Source organism: Tachysurus vachellii, chromosome 7, assembly GCF_030014155.1.
Source record: "Tachysurus vachellii isolate PV-2020 chromosome 7, HZAU_Pvac_v1, whole genome shotgun sequence".
Taxonomy (NCBI): Eukaryota; Metazoa; Chordata; class Actinopteri; order Siluriformes; family Bagridae; genus Tachysurus; species Tachysurus vachellii.
In genome coordinates, this window is record NC_083466.1 from 29,946,045 (window position 1) to 29,963,845 (window position 17,801).

At 41.6% G+C, this 17,801-nt stretch overlaps 1 protein-coding gene across 3 annotated transcripts in view; it reads left to right on the plus strand.

The window, feature by feature from the left end:
- LOC132849153 (corticotropin-releasing factor receptor 2) overlaps positions 1–17,801 on the plus strand; it is a 67,039-nt gene that overhangs the window by 28,396 nt on the left and 20,842 nt on the right. For all 3 annotated transcript variants that reach the window (XM_060875381.1, XM_060875382.1, XM_060875383.1), the window contains exons 3-6: positions 6,576–6,661; positions 6,909–7,015; positions 7,268–7,385; positions 8,993–9,146. In XM_060875381.1, coding sequence (XP_060731364.1) covers positions 6,576–6,661; positions 6,909–7,015; positions 7,268–7,385; positions 8,993–9,146 — 465 coding nt within the window. The remainder of the gene's footprint in view (positions 1–6,575; positions 6,662–6,908; positions 7,016–7,267; positions 7,386–8,992; positions 9,147–17,801) is intronic.

Consider the following 17,801-nt stretch of genomic DNA (forward strand, 5'->3'; position numbering starts at 1 on the left):
TTAATATCGACGGGAGATCAGGGCTTTCTCTTCACTAGCTCCAAAACTGTGGAATTCATTACCAACTGAGAGAAGGCAAGCAACATCTCTTGGCACTTTTAAATCTCTGCTTAAAACTTATTTTTTTAGGATAGCTTTTAATTTGACTAATTGTAATTTTACATAGTGCTTATTTTATTGTCTATGTTTGTTGCTTTAATTTTAATCTTTATATTATGTGTGTAATTTTGTTGCTTTTATTTTGCTTTTGTAAAGCGCTTTGAGATGTTCTTTTAAAGACGCTATAGAAAATAAAGGTTATTATTATTATTATTATTATTATTATTATTATTATTATTATTATGTGTTTGTCTGACTGACTGTCTGCCTGAACGTCTGTCTGTCTACCTCTCTGCCTCCCTGTCTGTCTGTCTGTCTGTCTGTCTGTCTGTCTGTCTGTATGATGTCCACCTCTCTGCCTCTCTGTCTGTCTGTCTGTCTGTCTGTCTGTCTGTATGATGTCCACCTCTCTGCCTCTCTGTCTGTCTGTCTGTCTGTCTGTCTGTCTGTTTGTCTGTCTCTCTCTCGTCTCTTTGATGCTTGCTCATCATGTTTATTTTTCTCTGTAATATTTACACTTCTTATTCAATTCGATTCTGTTTTATTTCTACAATACTTTTAACAATGGCCATTGTTTCTAAGCAGCTTTACAGAGCATACAAACATAACACACAAACAATATTATATAAAGATTAATATAATACAAAGTTCAAGATTATTGTTCTTATATTTAAATGTGTTTGTATTTGTCCCCAATGAGCAAGTCTGAGGTGACTCAGGTGACTGTGGGGAGGAAAAAACTCCCTTAGATGGTAAAGGAAGGAGGTGTGAGAGGAACCAGACTCAAAGTAAAACCTCATCCTCATATGGGTGACACTGGGGGTGTGATTATAAATATACAGTCTGATAAATGTTGTGTTGGTGAAGAGATTTTTCTTAAAGACCACATGGAGTCCTTTGTGTGATGTATGATGTAATACTTGGGCATGTGCTCTTGTTTCTTTAATATTTAAAATTGCGACAGGACTTTTCGCCACCTGCCATCTAATTAAAGTAAGTGAGGTGTGTGTGTGTGTGTGTGTGTGTGTGTGTGTGTGTTGGGTGTATGTTTTTTGCAGCTCTCAGCAGTATTTCTCTTCCATTTTCCCACAAAACACAGTTATATCCTGTTATTTTGCTCAGTACAGTGCTGTGCCTCTAACAGACCCTCACTTTTCTACCCCAGGAACTTCCTCAGGAATGAAATTAAAGAAATATCATTAAGAGGATTTGAAAAGTTCTGTGTTTCTGCAGGAGTAGAGGAGGTCTTAGTGCAACAGGGAAAAGTTGTCACAACAGAGAGCTGGAGGTGCATGAGCAAGAATGTGAGCTTTAAAATGCTCTCGGGATTAAAAGGGTTTGTAAATCAGTGGGCTGGAAATGACCAAGAGCTCAACCTCTAGCTCAGGGAGGAGGGGATGAAAAAAAAAAAGAGTTACGTCACTGATGTAAGTGCATTTACTGGAAATAACCAACTGGACAGTAACATATGTGTGTGTGTATGTGTGTGTGTGTGTGTGTGTGTGTGTGTGTGTGCGTGTGTGTGTGTGTGAAAAGATTTGCTTGGTTGCACTCAAACAGCTGCTAAGCCTATTTTTCTCCATGCTGTTTCAGTCAGTTGTGTGTGTGTGCTATATCTACCTGGGAGACATTTGCGGGAAGCTACTAAATAGAGATGAGTCGGTTGTGGTGGTTGTGTTAGTGGAGATGGTATTGGTGGTGTTAGTGATGGAGAGGATGTATGATGGTGGAAATGATGGTGTAGTGCTGGTGATGATTGTGGTGTTAGTGATGTTGGTAGTGGAGGTGTTGGTGGTGTTAGTGATGGTGTTGATAGTGGTGGTGGTGGTGATGATGGTGTTGGCACTGATCACCGTGATAGGGTATTCATGGGGTACTGATAGTGGAGGTGGTGGTCGTGGTGATAGTGGTGGTGGTGGTGGTGGTGGTGATGATGGTGTTGGTCCTGATCACTGTTATAGGGTGTTCATGAGGGTACTGATAGTGGTGGTGGTGGTGGTGTGGGTGTTGGTCCTGATCACTGTGATAGGGTCTTCATGAGGGTACTGATAGTGGTGGTGGTGGTGGTGTGGGTGTTGGTCCTGATCACTGTGATAGGGTCTTCATGAGGGTACTGATAGTGGTGGTGGTGGTGGTGTTGGTCCTGATCACCGTGATAGGATATTCATGGGGTACTGATAGTGGAGGTGGTGGTCGTGGTGATAGTGGTGGTGGTGGTGGTGGTGGTGATGATGGTGTTGGTCCTGATCACTGTTATAGGGTGTTCATGAGGGTACTGATAGTGGTGGTGGTGGTGGTGTGGGTGTTGGTCCTGATCACTGTGATAGGGTCTTCATGAGGGTACTGATAGTGGTGGTGGTGGTGGTGTGGGTGTTGGTCCTGATCACTGTGATAGGGTCTTCATGAGGGTACTGATAGTGGTGGTGGTGGTGGTGTGGGTGTTGGTCCTGATCACTGTGATAGGGTCTTCATGAGGGTACTGATAGTGGTGGTGATGATGGTGTTGGCACTGATCACCGTGATAGGGTATTCATGGGGTACTGATAGTGGAGGTGGTGGTCGTGGTGATAGTGGTGGTGGTGGTGGTGGTGGTGGTGATGATGGTGTTGGTCCTGATCACTGTTATAGGGTGTTCATGAGGGTACTGATAGTGGTGGTGGTGGTGGTGTGGGTGTTGGTCCTGATCACTGTGATAGGGTCTTCATGAGGGTACTGATAGTGGTGGTGGTGGTGGTGTTGGTCCTGATCACTGTGATAGGGTCTTCATGAGGGTACTGATAGTGGTGGTATTGGTGGTGTTGGTCCTGATCACTGTGATAGGGTCTTCATGAGGGTACTGATAGTGGTGGTATTGGTGGTGTTGGTCCTGATCACTGTGATAGGGTCTTCATGAGGGTACTGATAGTGGTGGTGGTGGTGTTGGTCCTGATCACTGTGATAGGGTCTTCATGAGGGTACTGATAGTGGTGGTATTGGTGGTGTTGGTCCTGATCACTGTGATAGGGTCTTCATGAGGGTACTGATAGTGGTGGTGGTGGTGGTGTTGGTCCTGATCACTGTGATAGGGTCTTCATGAGGGTACTGATAGTGGTGGTGGTGGTGTTGGTCCTGATCACTGTGATAGGGTCTTCATGAGGGTACTGATAGTGGTGGTATTGGTGGTGTTGGTCCTGATCACTGTGATAGGGTCTTCATGAGGGTACTGATAGTAATAATAATAATAATAATACATTTTATTTAAAGGTGCCTTTCTGAACACTCAAGGTCACCGTACAAAAAACAACAAAGACAATCAAAATCGAATAGCTACATTGCGATACAAATTAGACCAGCAGTACAAATTATGGTGTAGAATAAGCTAAACTGAACAGATGAGTTTTAAGCTGAGATTTGAATAATGAAAGAGAAACAATATTACGGAGTTCAGATGGAAGTGAGTTCCAGAGCTGAGGTGCAGAGTAACTGAAAGCTCTATTCCCCATAGTTACAAGACGGACAGAGGGAACAATGAAATGAGTGGAAGAAGAAGATCTAAGAGTGCGAGTTAATGTTGGAGTATGAAGAAGATCAAGAAGATATGAAGGTGCAAGATTGTGGATAGCTTTAAATGTTAGAAGAAGAATTTTATACTTAATACAAAAAATAATGGGAAGCCAATGAAGCTGTTCCAGAACAGGTGTAATATGATGGATAGAGGAAGTACGAGTGATAATGCGGGCAGAAGAATTTTGAACAAGTTGCAGCTTATGAAGGGTTTTGTGAGGAAGCCCAATAAGAAGGGAATTACAGTAGTCAAGCCGGGAGGTTACTAGACTGTGAACAAGAGTGGTGGTTGATTGGATCGTGAGAAAGGAGCGAAGCCTATTGATATTTCGAAGGTGAAAGTATGCAGCCCGAGTAACATTATTTACATGAGAGGTGAAAGAAAGGGTACTATCAAAGATGACACCAAGACTCTTAACCTGAGATGAGGGAGCTATGAGAGATTCATCAATGGAAATAAGAAAATTTGAGAATTTGTTAAGCACAGATTTTGTGCCTATAATGAGAAATTCTGTTTTATTACTATTTAGTTTAAGAAAATTTGCTGAAAACCATGATTTTATGTCAATGAGACAATCAGTAAGAGCAGATGGAGGGAGTTTGGAATGTGGTTTTGTGGAAAGGTAGAGCTGGGTGTCATCGGCATAGCAATGAAACTTGACCTGATGCTTATGAAAAATATGTCCAAGGGGTAAAAGGTAAGTAATAAATAGCAAAGGGCCCAGGACAGAGCCCTGGGGTACAACAGAGGTAACGGAAACTGTCGAAGAGGTGAATGATTTTAGTTGAACGAACTGTGTGCGATCAGAGAGATATGAATGAAACCATTTCAGAGGTGTGTTGGTGATGCCAATAGTGGAAAGCCTGTCTAAAAGAATATTGTGGGAAATTGTATCAAAAGCTGCACTCAGATCAAGGAGTAGGAGGATGGATAGTAAGCCAGAATCAGCTGCTATAAGCAAATCATTTGTAATTTTTAATAGAGCCGTTTCAGTGCTATGAAATGGGCGAAAACCAGATTGAAATTGTTCATATAGATTGTTGCCAGACAAATGAATATGAAGTTGAGCAGCAACAACTTTTTCCAAAATTTTAGAAATAAAAGGAAGATTAGAAATAGGACGAAAATTATTAAGGTTGTTGGTATCCAATCCTGGTTTCTTTAGAATTGGAGTTACAGCAGCTGTTTTGAAAATAGAAGGAACAACTCCAGTGGTAAGGGAAGAATAAATAATACCCATGATAAAAGGGGACAGAGAGGAAGCAGTAGCCTTAACAAGGACAGTTGGTATAGGATCAAGAACACAAGTTGAAGATTTAGATTGATGAATAAGTTTTAAGATGTCATCAATTGAGGGTAGAATAAACTCAGAGAACAGTTGTGTAGGAACAGGTAAAACTGAGACACATGGAGTAGAAACAGGAGTGGCCATAAGTTGATGATGAATGTCTTCAATTTTTGAAGTAAAGAATGAAGCTAAAGTATTGCAAAAATCAGATGAATACAAATGAGAGGGAAGTGAATCGGGGGGTGTTGTAAAATTTTTCAATAAAGAAAAAAGAACCCTTGAATTCCCTTCATTAGAACCAATTAAGCCAGAATAGTATGTAGATTTAGCTTTGGCAATAGTTTCTTTATAATAAGACATATGTTCTGAATACATTTCCTTGTGCACAGTAAGGCCAGTTCTTCTAAAAAGTCTCTCAAGCCGTCGTCCTTTTGCTTTAGTGGTGGTGGTGGTGGTGGTGGTGTTGGTCCTGATCACTGTGATAGGGTCTTCATGAGGGTACTGATAGTGGTGGTGGTGGTGGTGTTGGTCCTGATCACTGTGATAGGGTCTTCATGAGGGTACTGATAGTGGTGGTGGTGGTGTTGGTCCTGATCACTGTGATAGGGTCTTCATGAGGGTACTGATAGTGGTGGTGGTGGTGGTGTTGGTCCTGATCACTGTGATAGGGTCTTCATGAGGGTACTGATAGTGGTGGTGGTGGCGGTAATGGTGGTGGTGATGGTGTTGGTCCTGATCACTGTGATAGGGTCTTCATGAGGGTACTGATAGTGGTGGTGGTGGTGGTGTTGGTCCTGATCACTGTGATAGGGTCTTCATGAGGGTACTGATAGTGGTGGTGGTGGCGGTAATGGTGGTGGTGATGGTGTTGGTCCTGATCACTGTGATAGGGTCTTCATGGCCGTAGTGATGGTGATGGTGGTGTTGTGGGTGATGAGCTACTAATTCCTGAAGTAATAAAGAGAACATGAGGTTTGTTGGAGTTCTCATGAGGCTTCTGCACACTGCATCTGTTCTTTTCCTGAATCCGTGCCTCTGTTTGGTGTGAGTCTCAGCTACACAGGATCAGGACACTCAGAGCAGCTCCACCTTCAGCTTATTAAAATCACCTGCATCATGCTTCTGAGCTGAGATGAATCATCTGACAACGGGCTTTTCTATCTGCAGTAATGACATCACTCATGGGTTAAACTGAGCAAGCGGCAGGTCTTCAGCAGTGTGTGTGTGTGTGTGTGTGTGTAAGTGTGTGTGTAAGTGTGTGTGTTTACAGCTGAAACACCAGACTGTCAGATAGTACTGCTGGACTTACTACTGCTCCTGACTCGAGCCCAAATCCAACCTGAAATGAAGATCAGAGTACCTGAGACACACCTCTGTTTCCAACAGGCTCCGCCCCTTGTGGCAGACAGACAGACAGACACTGCAGTAGATTCATTATGGATCGTATTACTGTAAATAATTCCTTAATAAAAAGCAGAACTCAGTAAAATATTTCAGCACTTTTCTCGTCTCAGTGTGTGTCTTGCTTTTTTGTTTCTCGTGGTGTTTTTCTATTACTTTTGGACGAACACGTTTTTTTTTTTTCCCCTCGCGTCTTGAATAAACACGACCTGCTGATTCTAGTTTTTTTCTGCGGCCCTGCAGGAAGCGTGTACAGAGAATGCCTGGAGAACGGCACATGGGCTTTCAAGATCAACTACTCCAGCTGTGAGCCCATTTTAGAGGAAAAGGTGAGTGATGACTCATCTGTCTCTGTCTAAACCTCAATATTTTATGTGTTTCTATCTGCCTGACACTTATCAGCCAGAGGAGGCTGTATTTGGTTTAGTAACTTTAATATCAGACAGGAGTGTGAACGTGCGTGACATAGAGGACATAAGGATCTTCTACACTCTTTAGTAGAGCACTATCTGTGGAAGGTAATGAGCAGGGGGCTGTAGTGTAGTCACTACTCACCTTTACCTGTTGATGTTCCAGAGAAAGTATCCAGTGCACTACAAGATCGCGCTCATCATCAACTACCTGGGTCACTGTATATCTGTGGGAGCTCTCGTCATCGCCTTCATTCTCTTCCTGTGCTTGAGGTAAAGTCTTCAGAACCAAATCTCTTTTAGACCAGAGATGTTTAACTAGATGAAGTGTAACACAAGCTGTTTGTTCGGCTTCTCCTACAAACTGTATTTTCTTTAAATAAGAGTGACTGGATTCACACAACCCACCAACAGGAGTTAATATTATATGAATTATACTATATTAATATTCATTTCTCAAAAATAGTGAATTAGCATGTGATCAGAAGTGTGTGTGTGTGTGTGTGTGTAATTTGTTGATTGCAGGAGCATCCGATGTTTGCGGAACGTAATTCACTGGAATTTAATAACCACCTTCATCCTGAGGAACATCATGTGGCTTCTGCTACAACTCATCGACCACAACATCCACGAAAGGAACGAGGTGTGTGTATATTTGTGCGTCCTGTGTGTGTGTGTGTGTGTGTATTGTGTATATTTGTGTGTCTGTGTGGGCTTATATTTGTGAGTGTGTGTATATGTGTGTGTATATTTGTGTATGTGTGTGTATATTTGTGTGTGTATATTTGTGTGTATATAAGTGTATATGTGTGTGTCTGTATATTTGTGTGTATATATTTGTGTGTGCATGTGTATATTTGTGTGTATGTGTGTATATATATTTGTGTGTATATGTGTGCATTTGTGTTTGTACATGTGTGTATATTTGTGTGTGTGTGTGTATATTTGTGTGTGTGTGTATGTGTGTGTGTGTGTTTGTGTGTGTATGTGTGTGTATATTTGTATGTGTGTGTTTGTGTGTGTGTATGTGTGTGTGTATATGTGTGTATATTTATGCGTGTGTGTTTGTGTGTGTGTGTATGTGTTTGTGTGTTTGTGTGTGTGTGTGTGTGTAGGTGTGTGTGTTTGTGTGTGTGTATGTGTGTGTGTTTGTGTGTATGTGTGTGTTTGTGTGTGTATGTGTGTGTGTGTCTGTGTGTTTATGTGTGTGTGTTAGAGAGGGTGTGTGTATGTGTGTGTGTGTGTGTGTGTGTGTGTGTGTGTGTACATGTACGTGTACATGTGTATGTGTGTGTGAGTGGGTGTGTGTTTGTGTGTGTGTGTGTGTGTGTGTGTGAGGGTGTGTGTGTATGTATGTGTGTGTGTGTGTGTGTGTGTGTGTGTGTAAATCACTAAGAGAACTGATTTTATCTTGTTTTTATTCCACATCTGAACATGTGACTAATTCTCACTTAACACTGTTAATAGTTAGAATAAATTATTTTTATCTTTAATTGTGCTTTAGATATTTTACTTATTGCACCTAAACTTTTATTATTTAAAAATGATTTTATTAAAAAAAGGATATTCTGCGAGATCATTGTTAGGGACGTAAAAACAAATAAAACAGAAACAAAACAAAAAGCTACTAAAGAGCTGAGTAAAGAGTTTTAAATACTTTTTATCCATTTAGTGTTACATTTAATCATCTGGGAAAGTCCTGACACAGGAAGTGTTCACACTAACCTACAGACTTTATAACCCTCTTATTCTCTTCTCTTTCTCTTCTCCTCTTTCCTTTCTCTTTTTCTTCCTCTTCCTCTTTCTCTTCTCTTCTCTTCTCTTCTCTTCTCTTCTCTTCTCTTCTCTTCTCTTCTCTTCTCTTCTCTTTCACTTCCTCTTTTTCTTCCTCCTTCTGTTCTCTTTCTCATTTTATTTCTTGTTTTCTTCGCTTTCGATTCTCTTCTCTTCTCCTCTTTTTCTTTTCTTCTCGTTCTCTTTTTATTCTTCTCTTCTCTTCTCTTCTCTTCTCTTCTCTTCTCTTCTCTTCTCTTCTCTTCTCTTCTCTTCTCTTCTCTTCTCTTTCACTTCCTCTTTTTCTTCCTCCTTCTGTTCTCTTTCTCATTTTATTTCTTGTTTTCTTCGCTTTCGATTCTCTTCTCTTCTCCTCTTTTTCTTTTCTTTCTCGTTCTCTTTTTATGCTTCTCTTCTCTTCTCTTCTCTTCTCTTCTCTTCTCTTCTCTTCTCTTCTCTTCTCTTCTCTTCCTCCAGCCGTGGTGTCGCCTCATAACCACAGTCTATAACTATTTTGTGGTGACGAATTTTTTCTGGATGTTCGTAGAAGGCTGTTATCTTCACACGGCCATCGTCATGACCTACTCCACTGACAAACTCCGAAAGTGGGTGTTCCTCTTCATCGGCTGGTGTGAGTACAGGCTTTTTTTAGTTGCTATGGTGACGCTTTAAACCAGATTTTAACCTTGCGTGCTGAAGAAGAATCCTTTAACTGTTACGCTGTAGACCTTTGAACTGGATACCAACTTTGAGTTGATAAATTGCTGAGGTTTGAGATTTAGACAGACAGACATGTCTGAGAAGAGAAGGAGAAGAGAAGGAGAAGAGAAGGAGAAGAGAAGGAGAAGAGAATGGAAGATAAGAGAAAGGGAAGAGAAGAGAAGGAGAAGAGAAATGAAGAGAAGAGAAAGGGAAGAGAAGAGAAATGAAGAGAAGAGAAAGGGAAGAGAAGAGAAGAGAAAGGAAAGGAAGAGAAGAGAAGATAAAGAGTAGAGAATAGAAGGAGAAGAGAAGGAGAAGAGAAGAGAAAGAGAAGAGAAGGAGAAGAGAAAGGAAAAGAAGAGAAGATAAAGAGAAGAGAATAGAAGGAGAAGAGAAGAGAAAGGAAAACAAGAGAAGAGAAAGGAAGATAAGAGACGATAAAGAGAAGAGAAGAGAAGATAAAGAGAAGATAAAGAGAAGAGAAGGTAAAGAGAAGAGAAGATGAAGAGAAGAGAAGATAAAGAGAAGAGAATAGAAGGCTGGACTGTAAAGATGAGACATCAGTAGGTGAAGGTGAACATCATAGGTGTCACACACAAGGCCCACGGGCCACATCCTTGCCGAAGGAGAGGTTACCTGGGAACATTCCTGTGTCAATCAAGTCAAGCATCTGCTGCTGTATACAACCCTATTGTAAAGGTTCAAGTGAAGCTGCTCGTATAGGAGACACAAATGCACCAGTGCAACTTGCCTCACTTTCCCTGTTGCCAAGTAATGTTTAACCAAGTCTGTCCAGCAATGTTCCCTAATGCGCACCTTGCAGGTAAACTGAGTTCTCACGGCGCTTTGGAGACGTTGAAGCACAAAAAAGGAATTTTTGAGCTGCTTCGCAACCCATTTTATGTAGCACCTTGATCCTGGAGAAACGTTGTCTCATGTCGCTGTGTACTGTAACAGCTATATATGGTTGAAATGACAATAAAAGCTTCTTGACTTGACTTCGTCGACGTGGAAACTGCACGTGTACAGCTTCAGATGGAACTGATAGAGCTGCAGTGTAATGGGATGCTGAAGGCAAAGTACGACACTGCAGGGCACACACAGTTTATCTGCTCCATTCCTGAAGCAATGCCTCAGCTCCGTTTACATGCGGCTCGAACCTTGTGCATGTTTGGTAGCACATATCTGCGTGAGAAGCTGTTCTCAGTGATGAAGATGAACAAAACAGCACACAGGAGTCGTCTCACGGACGAACACCTGCAGTCCATCCTGAGAATCTCCACAACACAGAACCTTACACCAAACCTAAACCAACTCGGTGCCAAGAAAAGATACCAATCGTCATGACAAAATGGCACAAGAGCAAAGTATTTTAAGTTATATAAAGTTTAAGTTTCAGCCCACGACCTAAAGTGTGCTTTGAGTTTTAGCCCCATGTGCAATTGAGTTTGACACCTCTGGTGAACATGAAGGGTGATGAGTGATCTATGGTGATCATTCTGGACTTCATTAAGCTCTACCTGAAGTGTGTGTGTGTGTGTGTGTGTGTGGACCAGTGAAGCCTTTTTGAGAAGATCGATACTATTCTGATTCATACTGATTGTGAGGATATTTTAAGTAGGTTATAGTTACATCACATCTGTAATCTCCTTTCAATTCAATGCGAATGTGAAAGAAACTGGTACTAACTATAGTGTTGATTTGTTTGTTTAATTTAAGGCCATTATCTAGGTGAAATTCTAGATCTTTAACATCAGAAGTGAGAAAAGGAGTAAGAGTACCAAGGTTAATAGAAACTTCATCTTGATGCTCTTTTGGCCCAAATTGAATTTGGGATTTGTCAATATTAAGTATCTCAAAATTATTTGTAAGCCATAATTTGAGTTCTTGCAGGCAAGCCTGCAATCTCTTGTATGCCGAGTTATCTTTGCATTTAATAGATATATAAAGTTGTGTGTCGTCCGCATAGCAGTGACACGACACCGTGGGCCACCGAGGATGAATGGACACCTAAGTTGATGATAAAATAAGCTTTAGACCTTATTAAAATAATGAAAGTGAACATTATAATATAAATCATAATAATAATACCATTTTCTTCTGAGGAATAAATGTATCAACTTTACGTTTATCTCTAACTCACTCTAGTAGAAAACAAACCAGGAATCCTTTCATTCATTCATTCATTTTCTACCGCTTATCCGAACTTAGGGGGGCACGGTGGCTTAGTGGTTAGCACGTTCGCCTCACACCTCCAGGGTCGGGGTTCGATTCCCGCCTCCACCTTGTGTGTGGAGTTTGCATGTTCTCCCCGTGCCTCGGGGGTTTCCTCCGGGTACTCCGGTTTCCTCCCCCGGTCCAAAGACATGCATGGTAGGTTGATTGGCATCTCTGGAAAATTGTCCGTAGTGTGTGATTGTGTGAGTGAATGAGTGTGTGTGTGTGTGTGTCCTGTGATGGGTTGGCACTCCGTCCAGGGTGTATCCTGCCTTGATGCCCGATGACGCCTGAGATAGGCACAGGCTCCCCGTGACCAGGAATCCTGAGCAGACCAAAATATTTCTGCAGGTCTGTAGGATAAATCACCACATCGATCATCACAGAGAACATTAATCTACTGTGATGAGAGACTGAGAGACTGTTCTTACACTGCGGTGTGACATAAGGCAGATCATCTCACACACACATAAATACACACACACACATAAATACACACACACACACACATAAATACACACACATAAATACACACACACACACACACATAAATACACACACACACACACACATAAATACACACACACACACACATAAATACACACACACACACACATAAATACACACACACACACATAAATACACACACACACATAAATACACACAGACACATAAACACACACACACACACATAAACACACACACACACATAAATACACACACACACATAAATACACACACACACATAAATACACACACACACACATAAATACACACATAAACACACGCACACACACATAAAGACACGCACACACACAAACATAAACACACACACACATAAACACACACACACACATAAATACACACACACACACATAAACACACACACACACACATAAATACACACACACACACATAAATACACGCGCACACACACACATAAAGACACGCACACACACACACACACATAAATACACACACACACATAAATACACGCACACACACACACACATAAACACACACAAACATAAACACACACACACACATGCACACACACACACACACAAACCTACACACACATGTAAACACACACATATACACACACACACAAACACACACATACATAAACACACACATGCAAACACACACACACACATAAACACACACACATGCACACACAAAAACAAACATACACAAACATACCCACACATACATAAACAAACTCACATGCAAACACACACATAAACATTAGAACAAACACACACACGCAAACACACACACACACACACACACACACACACACACGCACTTACACACACACACATTTACATTTACAGCATGTGACAGACCCCCTTATCCAGAGCGACGTACATAAGTGCTTAAATCTCTAACATTGAATACATTAATGCTGGATCACTAAGTTACATACTTAAGATACCATGAGTTTAAAACATTTGTTCAAAGTTACAATGAAAAAGTGTCAAAGGGTTTTTTTCTTTTTTTTTTTTTTTTTATTTAAATGCAAAAGATAAGGAAAGTTCTAGTTGAAGTGTTTCCTGAATAAGTAGGTCTTCAACCGCCGCTTGAAAATATCCAGTGACTCAGCTGTCCGGACCTCTAGGGGAAGTTCATTCCACCACCTTGGTGCCAGTACAGAGAAGAGTCTTGTAGTAAACTTGCCTCTTACCCTGAGAGATGGTGGAACCAGTCGAGCGGTTCTGGTAGATTGGAGGGTGTGGGGTGCAGTGTGAGGAGTGATGAGGGCTTTGAGGTAACACACACGCAAACACACAGAGAGAGAGAGAGAGAGAGAGAGAGAGAGAGAGAGAGATCCTGTTAGAGTTTTCAGGGTTAAAGGTCACACAGAAGCCTGGTATGAAGTAGACTGAACCTCCACCTGAAGCAACAGACCTTTTCCTCCCACATCACAGCTGTAAGTGTCAGATTGTTTGTGTCTTGGCAGATGTAGCTCACGTTCACCGCTCCAGGGGAGAATTACAGTAATCTATGCTGCTAGTCACCAAAGCATGAATAAAGCATTCAGCAGCAGAAAACATAAACACAAGCAACACACACGCTGTGAGCTGAGCGACGCTGAGCTCTGTGAAGGAAACAGAGCAAACAGAGAAGTTACTTCCAGCTGTGGACTTTCACACATTCTCTACACAATCAAAAGAAAAATGACTCATAGAAATATTCCTAAAGTAACAGAATGTTATAATCTTCTCTTAAATAGTAAATAAAGCTGGAGGCAGTGTTTTAGGGGGCCAAGCACCCAGACTCTGTGAGTCACACACACAACAGTCAGAGAAAAGCAGAGCCATGAATTCAGACAAAGGGATTGAAGAGTGATTAGTACTTTCGCTCGTGATGTGTGTTTTGATCAGTGACAGTGCTGGAGGTCTGACTGGATCATGAAAGCTTTAGATGAACAGATGTGCTACATTTATTACACACAGTACTTACACACACACACACACACACACAGACACACAGCACTTACACACACACACATTTACATTTACAGCATGTGACAGACCCTCTTATCCAGAGCGACGTACATAAGTGCTTAAATCTCTAACATTGAATACAATGAAAAAGTTTCAAAGGTGTGTTTTTTTTTTTTTTTTTTTAATACAAAAGATAAGGAAAGAAGTGCTAGTTGAAGTGTTTCCTGAATAAGTAGGTCTTCAACCGCCGCTTGAAAATATCCAGTGACTCCGTCAGTCCGGACCTCTAGGGGAAGTTCATTCCACCACCTTGGTGCCAGTACAGAGAAGAGTCTTGTAGTAAACTTACCTCTTACCCTGAGAGATGGTGGAACCAGTCGAGCAGTGCTGTAGATCTGAGGGTGTGAGGTGCAGTGTGAGGAGTGATGAGGGCTTTGAGGTAAGAGGGAGCTGGTCCATTTTTGGCTTTGTAGGCCAGCATCAGTGTTTTGAATCTGATGCGTGCAGCTACCGGAAGCCAGTGGAGGGATCGCAGCAGTGTGGTGGTATGAGAGAACTTTGGCAGGTTGAAAACAAGCCGTGCAGCTGCATTTTGGATCATTTGCAGAGGACGGATTGCGTTCATAGGTAGACCTGCCAGCAGTGTGTTACAGTAATCCAGTCTAGAAATGACAAGAGACTGAACAAGTACCTGAGCAGCCTGTGTGGACAAAAATGGCCGAATCCTTCTAATGTTGTACAGAAGAAACCGACATGAGTGAGTCACATTAGCAACATGAGAGGAAAAGGACAGTTGAGTGTCCATGGTTACCCCAAGGTTGTGAGCTGTGGCTAAAAGGGGAGATCAGATTGTTGTGCAAGGATATAGCAAGGTCATGACCTGGGGATGAATCACCTGATGATCAGCAGATCAGTTTTGCTAGGATTGAGTTTTAACTGATGAGCAGTCATCCATGATGAAATTTCTGCCAGACATCTGATCAGAAGCTGTGGTATCTGAGGGTGGGAAAGAGAAGATAAGTTGTGTATCATCAGCATAGCAGTGGTAAGAGAACCCATGTGAGGAAATAACTTCACCAAGAGAGTGAGTATACAGGGAGAAAAGAAGAGGACACACACACACATAACACTTACACACACAACACTTATACACATACACACACAAATACAACAATTACACACATACACACACACACACAACAATTACACACATACACAACACTTACACACATACACACATACATGGAACACGTACACCACACACACACAACACATACACACACAACACATACACACCCAACATACATACACACAACACACACACACAAACACACACACACAAAACACATACACACAACTCATACACACACAACACATACATACACACATACACGCACATACACACATGCATACACACAACACACACACACACATACACAAACAATGGTGAGTTTTAAATGGTTTTAAAGTAATCTTGTCCTGTGTGAAGCATGAAACGACGTCTTTACAGAGAAAAACTAAAAACATGGAAAGTTAGTTTATGACACTGGATATTTAATGAGATCTGTGGAAGTGTTTTGCAGTTTTGATGTCTGTATTTAATACAGTCTGTATTTTCCTCTCTGGAATACAGTAACGTCATCTCGTCATTGTTAGAAGTAATGTAAGAAGAAGCGTGTAACAGGAAGTGACCTCGTCGTGCTTAATGAGTTTCAGCGCTTTATATTTATTACAGCATGGATATTTAATGCTCTGTCTGTCACAGTCTGTGCTGTTGAGTCAGGCATGACACACTCCTCCACACACACACACACACACAGAACAGCGCTGACAGAAAGACATGGAGAAATGGAGAGAGAGAGATGATAGTTTATTTGGCAAAGGTGACGACTGTAGCACACAATTACTTCTATGTGACACTGAGCTGTTTATAATACACATGCACACACACACACACACACACACACACACACACACACACGCACACACACACACACAAACATTCTCATTTCCACCGTGTCTTTAGTTTCCAGTTTTTTTTTTCCTGCAGCAGGATTATCCGTCTCTTCACGTCAGATGAAATCCAATTTGCTGCCGGTGCCGTTAGCGAGTGAGCTAATCACCACAACTAAAGTAAATATTCAGTCAGACCTGAAAGATATAAACATCTCATCATCTAAACTAACACTGAGCTTAACAGTAAACTAACACTGAGCTCAGAGGACAAAAGATAAGACAGAATATGATAAGCGACGGAACAACAATGAAAGAAAAAAGCAACAAAAAAAACTCAAAACTTTTCAGTGATTTATTTGAGGAACTCTTTAACATCAGAGAGCTGAAGCAGTAAAACAAGAAGAAAGAAAGTCTGTTTTTCATCAATCACTTCATCGCTGTCTTTTCATCACGTGTGCTCCGGATGAACTAATCATCATCCAGCCATCATCAGTGTGCTGATTTTGATTCACACCCAAATAAAGATCAGCTGCTTCTCGACGAGTTTCTTCACATCTTCCTGGTTTCATCGGACTGCTGAAGTACGTACAGGATCTCACTGAGAACCGATCAGGAGAGAGAGACAGAAGAACCTCCCAAGCACTAGATGGACCATGAAACTCTGTGATGTTCATCTTCACCAAGTGAAGAATTGGGAGCAGCACAGTGACATGATGATGAAGAACATGATGTCGCTCCAACAGAGAGTGAAGGTCTAGAAGAGAGGCTGCTAAAAGACCTACAGCACCATCACAGCAATTGCAGGAACATCTGGACAGTACTGGTCACTCGCTGAAGGTGCCTGTTCTTCACATATCTGGGTGTGGGATGGCTAGATGAAAGATCTGATGAGATTGAGGAAGAATGGTTAAAACAGGGAACGTTCTATAACACTGTGGAGCTGCTTCTTCTCAGCTGGAGCTAGAGCTCTATTCAAGATGGAGGGAATCATGGAGATGAGCTGAAGATGCCTGTGTTCTATTCTGTCTATTTTTGTCTTAGTGTCCTGGTGCTCCAGGGGCAGGATCATGTGTTCTTCTTTCCATGGCCTGTGCTAGATTCCTGGGCAAGAAAATTATCCAGCCACTGAAGAGTTAAATCTCAGTGCCGGTCCCATGCCCAGATAAAAATGGGAGGGTGGCGTCAGAAAGGGTATCCGGCGTAAAATGTGCCATATCAAATATGTGGACCAGATGATCTGCTGTGTTGAGCAGAGCAGAGAGCAGCTGAAAGAAGAAGAAGAACAACAACAACAACCCTTTCCTGTTGTGCATGTTTTGCTGAAGTTACTAGGCTTACAGTGTGCTATATGACGTAACAGTGACCTGAGCAGCGCTGAGATTGATGTTAGCGATGTTTGTGATGTTAGCGATGTTGTGGAGCTGCCACTGTGTGTTTGTGTTGATGATAGTGATCAGACTTGATCCCCGCCTTTCCCTCTGCACTCAAAGCAATTCTCTGTATTTCCTCAGGTATCTGTTCCTCAAAATTCCAGGTGGTTTTCCGTCTGAAACGCAGGATGAACGGTTCACGTTATGATAAATTCAACCTTTTCAGTCACAGTTTGACATGTTGGCCGGTAATTGGATGCTTCCTGTGAGGTGCCGTGACTGGATCGATAATGATGAGGGGGAGATCGGTATAAAGCTCGATTCCTCCGAAAGAAAATTGGGTTCTTAGAAAGAAATTAGGTGCTTTAGCTGTAAAACGTGACCGCTTTAGTGACTCAGGACACACACACATTCAGAACGGGAACTTCTACCTGACTGAAAGTGTGTATGAATGCAGAAACACAAGCTCGCATGCCAGTTAATACACACTGTGCTGTAAGAAACATAAACTAAAGCAAATGATAAATAGACTGATATGATAATGTCTGAAAGAGAAGCTGGTGAATGTTTAAATAAATCTAATAGAAGGTT